We start from the raw sequence: 12,284 nt of genomic DNA on the forward strand, positions 1-12,284 counted from the left end.
CTTGCACGATCTGAATGACACAAGGCCTAGTAAGATTGTATGTTTTTTCCTCACTCTTTACCCTCCCTTGTCTTGTCGCACCTAGAAACTCCTGGCACATTATAAATGACTAATCATATCATATCATAATGAGAAAACATATCCATTCAAAATGTCTATGTCAAATGGGTACAATTTAGCATCTATTTGAGCCAAAACACACCTCATCACGAGTTGGCGGTATCCCGCACGCGCTACTAGCACTATCGCCAACCGATCCAGCGCTATCAGTGCCGGATCACTGGTTTGGCAGAACTGTAGTTCCCCATTCCCCATTGGGCCCATTCGGGAATTCCCCATTCACCATTGGACCCAAGGAAGAATTTTCGGCGTAGTTACCATTGGTGGTATTAATGCGCAGTAATACTGCCCGAAATCAGCAAATTCCCAGTGGTTCAGAGCAGTTCAGAGCCTGGGGTAAATGCTGCCAAACCCGTGATTTGGCGGACCCTTAAATGCGACGGTAATAGCATTACCACCGCATTTAAGGGTTACCACCAAGCTCGTGATGGGAAAGTAGGCAGAGTTCTGTGATTCTTGGCAAGTCTGCATGTAGGCGGACCATGCCCTGCACAAGAAGTGCTGATGTGGGATTATACCCTGGAAATAGCAGGACCGTGACCATGGGAAACCTAATGCAGAATATTGTCCCCATAACAGAACTAGATTCCCAGAGAAATATTTTTGGAAGCAGAGGACAGATTGGGGGCATAGCTGACTGGCTGCAGCTGATTCCAGCTGTGATGTCGCACCTTCCCTGGGCCTTTGAAAGCCAAAGCCAAAAGTGAGTATACCAGTGACTGAGCAATTAGATATATGTCCTCAAAATTCCATTAACAGTTAGGCTGTTAAAAAGGGATTGGGCTGCAAGGGAAGCAATTGGGGAAGTGATTTAAAATACAATACCATAGAATTCTGACTGCAAGATACACTTGGTCCTTTGACAGTACCCAAGTAAATCAAACCCTGAGTTTTTGTTTTATTTATATGAAAAGAGGAATTAGGGCGAAGCCACACATTTCTAGTGGGAAGAGAAGGGGAAGCTTGTCCACTTCCATTCCAAAGAAAATTATGCCAATTTAAATGACCAATGCCTTCTTTCCAACAATTCTATGGAGAAAAGAAGCAATTTGTAACAGATCAGTAGTCTGCATTAAGCAGACTACTCATGGCAAGTAGGATTAGGGATTAGTTCCTATTCCTTCAGAGAATTATATATTCATATGAATGTAATGCAGTATGCTGTGCTATCCAAAATGAAAGCACAGTTCCTGAAGCTAACCCTATGGATTTCCAATTCAACACATCACACAATGTATTTCCTATATATTCATTCACTTTTCGGTATCAATTTCGGTTGGGTGATATTGTATGTAAATAGGTGCTCTGTAAAGCACTTTGGATAAAGGCGCTATATAAATAACACCTCATTATCATCATTATCATCATACACTACAATGCAGCTACCTTGCTCTGCTATTGAGCATTTTTCTGATATTGGCTTGACCTTAAAAGATCTAGCTCAGCACCCCTATGCTCCCGCAATAATTAAAAAGAAAATGAGAGACTATGATCTCATTGCTAACATCTCTCTTTCAAGTAATAAGAAAATGTATTCAGTCTATAGCACACAGGGCTTTCGGCGTGATCATCCCTGATCCTACCTAAATAAATTATGTACTTTAAGAATGCGCAGATTTATTATTTACATGCGATTTAACATACAACCTACGTGTGAACATTTGGGGGATGGCATAAATTACCTTATGATGAATGACTCTGTCACCTTTGTAATTCGACTTAAGAAACAGCTCACCATCTTCTTACACAATGCCCAGCTTTGGAGCCCTGTTATGTAAGGAGCTATATATGCTATGTCCCAAATGTTCATTTTATTGCTACAGATCAGTTTTGGAGCTCCATATTTGGGGCTGAATCAATTGTTATGTCTGGAGGTGCCTTTTATGTTTTGATTAAAGTGTAAGGAATTCATGATGGCAAAAGTAAAGACCGACACAAGTGATCACAGTCCAAGGGTGTTTATTTGGGCTGGAAAAATGCCTAACCTCAACCTAAATCTAAGATGGGAGTAAGTGTCGACCATAAAATAAAAAATTAGGCAGTCCTAGTGGTGTTGTGTCAAAATAAAAGGGCCTATCCTAAGAAAAACCTATTGCCAATTCCTTACAACTTTTTATAGAAAGAGTGTGGTATAGGGTATCAAAATTAAAGCAAACAGTATTTAAATAATAAGTCAGGATGTGATTGCTCTGAGTTCTCCTTTCCCGAAGTTTTTAACATGGGGCAAGGTGGGACTCTGGAGCACAGCACATGCGCGAGCCTTCCTAGCACGAGCCGACAGTTCCGCTCCAGCTATCAGGTTCTTCGATGGTAAAGTCTCTTTCCCTTGAGGGCCTGATGTTTTCCACAACAAATAAACACAAAGTTCTGCTTCACGTATACTTTGGGTGATGGCTTCCCCCCTCTCTGTCCCCCTCTTCAGGGCGCAAACTCCTCAGTAGTTGTATTCAACCAATTCATATGACAGCTCCTTTCTCAGTGAACTTTGGGTGACTGCTTTCCACCTCTGGATCTCCCTCAACCGGGCTCAGATCCCAAATGACATAGGGTACACATTTGATGCAGATCTCAGTATCAGTCGCTGCTGTTCCCGATTTCCAGGATCCATCCACATTGCCATGGCCCTGAGGAACAGCATACTCCCTGCTTACATGAACACACTCGGAGAGCAGCCTACCTGGCTTTATGGTGCGCCCTTTTAAACAGGTTTTTGGCTTTGCCCCTCATTACTGGTTTCGCTCTGCCGGGGTCATTCTCGCCACCTTTTGGTTGTTGATTTCCCTCTGCCGGGTTCACTCTCACAGATCTTTGGTTGTCAGCTTCCCTCTTCCGGGTTCACTCTCGCTGATGGTTATAGACAGTTCATCATGGGACTTTAGACTTCACCCCTTCTCATTAGCATCCCTCTGCTGGGTTAACTCTTGCTAATCTTTATGAAATACGGTTCATGCATTAATATTCACCATGCAGGACTCACTTTCCTTAGCTTTCTCAATCATCTATCGGTTAAAGACTTTCGACGGTACAGAGGACTTTGCAAGACCCCTTTATGACCACTTTGACTTTTTTTCGCCTCTTCGCAGGCGCTTCTGGTTTACGAAAGTTTTTCTACCATTGGGTAATCGCCCAGAGTTTCCTGTCTGAGCACCCACATGGTGCCGGCCTCCTCTGTTGCTGGTTCCCCCACTTTAGCTTCTCAAAGTTCAAATTAGCCATTGGCTACTTTTTGTTCAACACAGTTCGGTTTCTTATCGATTCTCCCCTCGACTCATTGACTGTGAAGTACTCCTTAGCTTTCATTATCCTTGGAGTCAAGGTTGGTACCTCTAAGACCAGCGTCCTTCCTTGGCTTTGTTATCAGTGGAGGAGGGTCTTGCGTACTGTAGACATCTGCTACAACACACGCTGGCCTTTGTTCATAGTCTTATGTTTCTGTTTGCAGAGGTTTCACAGGCCTGACTTAGAAAGGGCAAGGTCACTTCTCTCCTTGTCATCCCCTTGGCCTGCACCGTCTTTCTCCTCCTCTTGAACTGCCGTTCTGAGTTAACTCTTACATCATGCAGACTGCCTTGCTCGTATCGTTCTGTTGTGCTCCACCTTTTATCCCTGTGGGGAAATGAAAGGGTTGTCATATGTGTGTGGTTCTGGTAAATTGCCTGACTTTGCTTGAACCTTTGGTTAGGACATGTCAGGTAAACAGTTTTATTGTCAGTCCGTTGTTTATCTTGATGGGAGAAAGTGGAGAAGTGGGTTGTGAGAGTTTCCAGACATCCCGCAGGATAGGAAGGGGAAACTATAACCTATGAATGAGGGAGTTTTGTTACATTCCGAAGGGCAAGATTTATAAGGGGTGTGGAACAAACTGGACTGACCAGGATTACTGTCAGAAAATATTGTGGGAACAGTAGTGTTTGGACCACGTAGACTGGGAGTGTGACAAACCATAATTGGAGAGACGTGGAGAAGAATGACTGGGAGTGTTCAGATAGGAAGCAGAAAACCAGGGATTCTGTGAGTTGTTGTTTTTAAGTGTTACAGGGTTGGGCTCCTAGCAGATTTGCCAGATATGGAGGGGTCTTTGGATTTGGGTAAGGGAAATGATGTGGGTGGAAGAGAGGTAGATGTGGAACAACCCATACATGTCTCAGGGACTTTGAACTCCTCACCTTTGTCCCTGGGAAATACTGCGTCACATCTTGGATATTCCCCCAAACCAAACTAAACCCTGAGTTCCCGTACCCAGGTGATCCAACCTTGCTCGTCCACCTCCAGGATTGGGGTCTGAGATCGCCAGCTCGTCCATGGCCACCTGAATAAGGGCTGTAATACCATCCAGGAACACGTAAAGACTGTGGCTGTCAACCTCGATGAAGAGCCCAAAATGTCCAGCCATATCAGTGCTTTAGCCTCTACTACTGCCAACACAGCCAAACTAATTTTCATCAGCAGAAAATTCATCTCACCTCAAAATTGCCTGACCCTCGCCGAAGGTACTATTGTAGGTAAGCTTGATTACTGCAACATGCTGTTTTCAGGAACCTCTGCCTAAAACTTAAATTGCAACTCCTGCAAACTAAGGCCCTGAGATCAGCCCTGGGACTAAAACTTTCAGCCCACATGTCAACATCAAGAAGGGAGGTTCACTGGCTTCCCATAAAAACAAGAATTGAATTCAAACCATTGACTAGCACACATTGATGTCTGCGCAAGAATGCCCCTTCTTACCTCATCCGTCATCCCAGGCATCTCACCAAAGCCAGTGACACACTCCCTCCGCTCCTCCTGAAAACATGCCTTACAGACGCCTCCCTACAACCTCAAATGAGCAAGGGCCTCCGACTTCAGTGTCACCGCTCCCACCCTGTGGAACTCACATTGAGAATGAGCCTCCTTTCATTCTCTTTAAACAACTCTAAAAACATTGCTATTCAACAAATAAGTAGAACTGGTTGTATTGTGCTCATCACCTGTTTCTGTCTGTAACCACTTACTTTGTACAAGCGCCATGAAACCTTCAGGTCTGGGCGCTATATCAAATTAAATAAATAAATATAAACACCACTTGTAAAGGAAGACAGAGAAATGCAGAATGTTATGAAGCAAAACACTCTGGATACCTAGTAGGGAGAAGAAACAGGCAAGAAATGCAACAAGGAGTTCAAAAAAAGGATATGTTCTTAATGGAAAAAAGTGCAAAAGGGACTTAACCAGTTGCTAGGGACCGGGGGATAGTAGTCAGGCTTGATTGATCGTTTGGTCATAAAGCATGTCCCCGTCTTGAACATTTGCTTGTGACTGACTTTGCGTGTGTGATGTGTGGATGTGGGTGTTCATTTCCGCTAAAAATTGCAACCCACAGTTTAACAAATGTTCGAGGGGGTGGGGGGGAATCCCACCAAAACACCCTTAGATTGGTTTGCACTGTGTTGCTGCTTTCAATCAATTCCGATAATTCAAGGGAAATATTGACGCCCATCCGCTGAAAAGATTCACAAGCGGCTGTGGGATGCCTCACCCTCGTAGTGTAAAGACTAAGGCCCTCATTACAAGTTGGGTGGTAAATCCTGTGGTAATTTGGCACACAGAATTCCTGTTACTGCTGTGGTGTCCTGCAGAGCTACCAGCATATTATGAGTGGACGGGTGCATGCAACAAACATCTGCGGTATCAGTAATTCTGTCCGACGGAATTGCCACTGAGAATCGTCATACAGCTGCGATTCCTTGAATTTTTTTGCGGAATTGCCATTACCACTGGGAAATTGGAGGAATTACTGAATGGTTAGTGCGCTGGTGGAATTAGCGGCTAGCGGAAAAATGTCATGTCGTAAATGGAAAGTTCAGCAGTTGACATCTTTTAAAATACAATCTACTAAAAATCACCATTTTAAATGTGTCACGCGGACCTGAACCCTTCTAAAAATATGCCTGGAGGCAAAGGAAAAGCTGATGTGCCTGAAATGCGGCTTCCAAAGCCAAACTTATCTGAGCCAGAGCACACTGTGCTTGTGGAGCAGGTGGTGACCCATGCAAATGAGCTATATGCAAATGAGCAATATGCACTCTTTAGTGATGCAGCATCCAGGAGGCCAAGTAGTCGGGGTCACAAGGACCCCTGGAGGACCTTGCTCTCCAAGGGCACTACTGCAGCCACCTCCGGGGCAACCGGTACAACTCCGACAGTTGTGGCAGCTACAAGTGAGCATGTTTGAGATCCCACGCAGATGACACCAGCCCCTCACCTGCCCACTTTGCGGCACTTGTGTCAGGCACCACTGCCCAAACTTTTCCAGCTGTCACAGTGAGCCACTTATTGATGGACTCTGCTCCCCTTCCTAGCATTTCACCTTTGCACACCGGTCCTTCCACCTTACCCTCTCACTGTGCACTACATTGCACCATGGTGATGACACAGACACACCTCCAGAGGATGATGATGCAGAAGAAGCACTGGCTTCTGAATCTGTGGGTAGACACAGCCATGAGCCTTCCTGCCCAGTTCGGCATCACATCCTGGATGCTATATGTGAGATGCTGGCACAGATGGAGAAATGGCAGGGGCGGATGGAAACCAGTGCCCAGGAATACGTGGCCCACTTCCAGGCAATGCAAGGCGCCATGCAGGAAACCTCCAGGGGGTGGATTCAGCTTTGGACCATTTGTGTTGGCATTCAGCAGATGCCACAGCCAGCATTACACTGATGAGCAAAGGGGTGTGGTAGTTGGCAGAGCACATGTCTGCCATTAATCAGAAGGTTTCACAGGCTATTACCCAAATCCTGCAGAATGGGCTGTGAAATGGCTAGGTCAGTGTCAGCCATCCAAAAAAGGTTTCAGTGGGAAGCACACCACCCAGGCACTCTCAGCGGTGCATCCCTCATTCCACCGCTCCTACTCAACAAGGTGGCAACCAATGAAAGACGTGAACACTTCCATGTGACTGACAGCTAACCACAAGGGTGTGGGGAGGAGAGGGTGTTGGGGAGGAATGTGTGGGGAGGGTATGGTGTTGAGGATGAGGGTATGGGAAAGGTATGGTGATGGAGATGAAGATGTGTGGCGGTTAGGTGTGTTGGCGATGAGGGTGTGGGGAGGCTATGGTGTTGGGGGTGAAGGTGGGAGAAGGGTAATCTATTGGAGATGAGAGTGGTGTGCACATGTTAATTACATCAGTTAAGAATGCAGCCAATGAATACAGTGCTTATTTCCTTTCAGTAATGCATGCACATTTAGTGAAAGGTAACAGTATAGCGAAAGGCGCATATGTGTCAAATCGAAAATAGTTGTCCATGATGTCTTGGTAAACTATGCATCCTTGTCTCACTTCCTCACAACAATCATGAGGTGCCTGTTGTCACCTGCACCTTCTTCATCATCATAGCCAGAGGGTGCATTGTCCACATCTGGAGGCATTGGAATATTCTGCTGTATACACATGTGCAGCATTGTGCATATGACAACGGCTTTTCCTACTTTTACTGGGCTGTACATTAGTGGCCCACCATTCTGGTGGATGCAACAGAATCTTGACGTCAGCAGTCCAAAGGTGCACTCAATGCATGTTCTGGTACTCATGAAAGGCTACCGCCTGTGGCATACAAGCATTACTCATAGGTATCATCATGCACAGGAACTGCGGATAGCCTGTGTCACCTACAACAGGTAGAAAGGACAGTTTTGGACATGACCTTTTATTGTCAAAGTGCTTGTTACTATTACTATTGTGCTGGTGGCATGTGTGTGCTGATATGTGTTTGTGCATGACACCTGTTACATCACTTCAGGGGTCTGTGGCATCGAATGAGCTCAAGCAGGAGAGTGATATGATATATGTCATTTATAACACGCCTGCACACAAGTGTTTCTAGGTGCGACTAGGAGGGAGGACAGGGGGATGACAAGACAAACGATCTTACTAGGCTTTGTGTCATTCAGATCGTGCAAGTGTGATGACGTAAGGTGCAGGAGGTAGGGAGGAGGGGAAATGTGCCAGAGAGACAGAAGGGGGAAGTGCAATGAGGGCAGCGTTGCTCTGAGTAAGTACAGCCAGGATAGCACGGCTCTGGGTAAGTGCAAAGAGACAGGGTACTGTGGTAACAGTTGCAGCCCCTAAGTGTACTGTAGAGCCAGAGGCAGTGCAGGGGAGACTGATCATAAGGACCCTGATACCCAGTAGACTCAGAGGTAAGCCAAGCAACCAGTTGGTGCAGGATCCTGCTGTGTATCCTGCGTCATCGTTCATGGGTTTATGTCTGTGTGGGCTCCACCCCTAACGGGGATACTTTCGCCATGGGACTGGGGCTTTTCATACCTATCCCCCATGATTTGGCTGCAAATGGCTTATGGGATTCGACAGGGACCTTGATTGATGTAAGGGGTCATGTGCCTGCTTTCATACGTTCTAGGACAAATGTACCATGTCGTTTGCTCTGGTCACACTGTGCCCAGAGGAAGGTTGGATATTCACCACAGCCTGTTTCCTGCATATTGGACTAGTCTAATTTGTTATCATACCTGTCTCCATTCATTATCAGTTTGACTATGTAACATAAAGCCAGGTATGCTGTTCTCTGAGTGTGTTAAGGTAAGCTGGGAGGGTGCTGTTCCTCAGGGCCATGGCATTGTGGGTGGATCCTCGAAATCGGGCACAGCGGTGGCTGATAGTGAGATATGCATCGCATGTCATCTGAATTTTCATGGAATGACACTGTTTCCGCTTCCGGTATACCAGTACCACTGCCTGGAGGGTGTATTAATGCTACAAATGTACAGTCCAGTTCTGCTATGTTTTTGGGGAACTGGGCAATGGCATATAGCCATTACTTTGAAGCGTGCACCTGGGCCAGGGTGGTAGACAGAGAATTGGGCTGATGCCTCATGAGCGCATCCAACTCTTGCTCCAGCACTTTGAAGAATGTTGGCTGGGATATACTGTCAAGACCGGTGGGGGGGTCTGTACTTCTGCTCTCTATATGGTAGAGGAGAGGCACAGAGGACCCCAGCCAAGATTCTCTATTATGGTAGCTATTGACGAGCAATCAAGGCCTAGCTTCTCAGGAGGTGATGCAGGCTGGTTCTTAAGTACAGTGTATCCCCAAACCCCCACAAAGGAATGTCCACACACTGTATTACTGAAAACACAGTCTTTATATAATTAATATTCAAGTGTTATGTACACTTATCACAACAACGCACTTTGTGCTCAGGAAAATCAATAATGGTAAATATCTATAATTCTAAAGTGGTACCACTAATATTAGACCTTATTAAAGTGCATTCATAATACTGTAAAAATGGCACGCAGATCAATAAGAAGGAAACCAACATTAGAGAGAGGAGAGATAACAGATGGTTGAAACAATAGGCAGAAGACTGGCCCTTGCTACTGGACACAGTTCTGTGTGGAGATCCCCCCACCTGGGCAACCTGTAAAATTAAGAGATATAACACAAGCCCAGTCCATATATTGTTCAATAGTCTTATTCTCTCCTACAATGTTTTTACCCCCCCAATGTACCTGGTGGAGTCGAGTTCTTCGAGGAGGCGTCGACAGATCCTTCTTGAATGACCCCCTTTAAAGCAGGAGTCACGGATCGTCGAGAGGCGTCGAGAAGCGTCGAGGAACTCGGTGTTCGGTGTCGGGGAATCGACGGCCCTTCTTGAATGCCTTCCCTTTCAAGCGGGAGACACGGGGCGTCGAACGTCCGACAACAAACAGGGTAGAACGGCGTCGATGAGGCGGCAGGCTTCGATCCGAGCGGTGCTCGTCGGCGTCGAGACGTCGGCGTCCTGCGAGGAAGAGGCGTGCGGGGCACCTCGGCGACACTAGTTCTGGACCGCAAAGATTGTGAATGACGGTGGCCCAGCAAGGGCGTCGAGTCGCTCGAGTCTTTGGAGTCGTGAGGTGGCGGGAAACCCACCGGCGGATTCTCCTCGGCGCGTTGGTCGTCCTCGACTTTCTCCGGCAGGACAAAAGCGGTCGACGATGTGGACGAGGGAGTCCTTCGAGTCAAATGTTCTTAGGCAAGGAGCGGACGGCTCCGGTCGTCGGCGGCACGGCGTCAAGTGGTTCCCACGGCTGGGCAACACAACTTCGACGGGCCTCCAGCGGTTACACAGACCTGCGAATCCTGGTCGACGGCGATGGACTTCGACGGCGTCGAGGTCCGGGTGCTTTACTTCGTTCTCCTCGGCAGTCCCCTTCTCCGGTCGGCAGCCTTTCGATGGTCTGGCGTCCAGGGAGCTTTGGCGAAAGTTCAGCGGTGCTCGATGGTCCCTCGGAGCACGGGAAGAGGGCGCCTAGCCAGGTCCTCCCTCGGATCAGTCCTCGACGAATTCGGCAACCTTCAGATCTGTCGAAGCAAATGCAGCAGGAAGTCTTCTTCTTCCAGCTGGGCATCGAGGGTCAGCAGTTCCAGTTACTCTTGAGTGGAGACTCAGCTTATGGACGCTTCTGCACAATTTCCAGTGGTGAGAGGTCCCCAGATATACTATCCTGTCTCTCATCCACACTGCTGGCACACACACAGCAGCCAATCACACAGAAGGGCATTCATGCAGTCAGTCAGCCAATCAGGCACACAGTGCATTCAGGCCACACTCCTCCCTTTCAGACACTCACAACAAGGAATGTAGATTGGGGCAAGTACCCAGCCATTCAACACTACACACTGCATTCAGGCCAGTTCCGGGCAGGGCTGTCTCAGTCTTTGTCTCACATGCCAGAAACCAGACAACCACAACAAGGAGTGTATATTGGTCACCCACTCCATTCACCCAGGTCCCACCCACAGGAGGTACCCACAACATACAGTCAATGGGAAGGCTCCAGTCAGTCTAGCTGGGCCTTCACAACAACACCATATATGGACCTTCCACCCAACAGCCAGTCAGGGGGAAGGAACAGAGTCAGGGCTTCCCAGGACTTTGGGAAAAACAAGATAACAGGCAATAGAAAGCAAGAGGCCACAGGGGCCATCTTGTTTTCTATCAGGAATCAACTGATCCCAATGGCAGGGCCTGGGTATCCCAAAATGGAGGACACCCAGAGCACCAGCCCATACCCTGCTCTGTGGGCCACCCACAGGTGCCCAAAAACATACACTAGGGGCATAGGGTTGTACCCCTACCCATGGGTGCCATAAGGGTATCCCATGGGTCTGTTCACCAAACCAAAAGAGAGAGCTGCACTGCCAGGAGTCCCACATGGACTCCTGGGCAGAAAACACGACAGAACACACGATAAACAGCAGTAAAGGACAAGGATTCAGAGGCCCTGTCCCTCTGATGCATTTCCAGCATCACAGTCGCCCCCCCCAGACTGAGGTGGAGGGTGCCTAATCTCCCACGGGATAGACACCCTCATCCAGACGGTCAACATACCTTCTGGAAAGGCCATCTGCATTATCGTGCTCTTCCCTGGCCTGTGCTCTATGGTGAAGTCTAGCCCTTGTAGGCTAATCGACTACCTGAGCAATTTCGGATTCTCACCCTTCATCTGCATAAGCCACTTCAGGGGCTTATGATCTGTTTGGACCTTGAAGGTGGACCCCGTAAGGTAGGGCCTAAAACGCCTAAGGCTCCAAACTATACTAAAACATTCCTTTTCAACAGTAGCCCACCTAAGTTCTCTACCCTTGAGTTGTATACTGATGAATATGATAGGATGTTCTCTCCCTTTGTCATCTAACTGGGACAAGACAGCTCCAATTCCGGTGTTGCAGGCATCCGTCTGGACGATAAAGGGTCGGCTGTAGTCAGGCGCACACAATACAGATGCCCTACACAGACCTTCTTTCAAGCCATCAAAGGCCCTCTGACAGTCTTCGGTCCAATTAACCTTCCTAGGCTGTTTGGGCGAAGTTAGCGCTGTCAGGGGTGCAGCTATGGTTCCATAGTCTGCCATGAAATTGCGATAGTACCCAGTGAGGCCCAAAAAGGCTCTCACCTGGGTTTGAGTAGTGGGAGTCTCCCAGTTCTGTACGTCCTGTACCTTACTGGAAAGAGGCTGGATTTGACCCCCTCCTACCTCATGACCAAGATAGGTAACTTTCCCCTGCGCTATCTGGCACTTGGTGGCCTTGATAGTGAGGTTAGCCCTTTTCAAGGCCTGCAACACCTTATCCAGATGTGTCAAATGCTCTTCCCAGGTGGAACTGTAGACGG

General features: G+C 47.6%; 1 protein-coding gene across 1 annotated transcript in view; it reads right to left on the reverse strand.

Moving 5' to 3' along the window:
- LOC138464096 (extracellular calcium-sensing receptor-like) overlaps positions 1-12,284 on the reverse strand; it is a 114,801-nt gene that overhangs the window by 23,883 nt on the left and 78,634 nt on the right. Inside the window, exon 5 of the mRNA XM_069607215.1 lies at positions 2,346-2,356. Within this exon, the coding sequence (XP_069463316.1) occupies positions 2,346-2,356 (11 nt within the window). The remainder of the gene's footprint in view (positions 1-2,345; positions 2,357-12,284) is intronic.

This window comes from Ambystoma mexicanum, chromosome 1p (assembly GCF_040938575.1).
Source record: "Ambystoma mexicanum isolate Mex_15411 chromosome 1p, UKY_AmexF1_1, whole genome shotgun sequence".
NCBI classification, from domain to species: Eukaryota; Metazoa; Chordata; class Amphibia; order Caudata; family Ambystomatidae; genus Ambystoma; species Ambystoma mexicanum.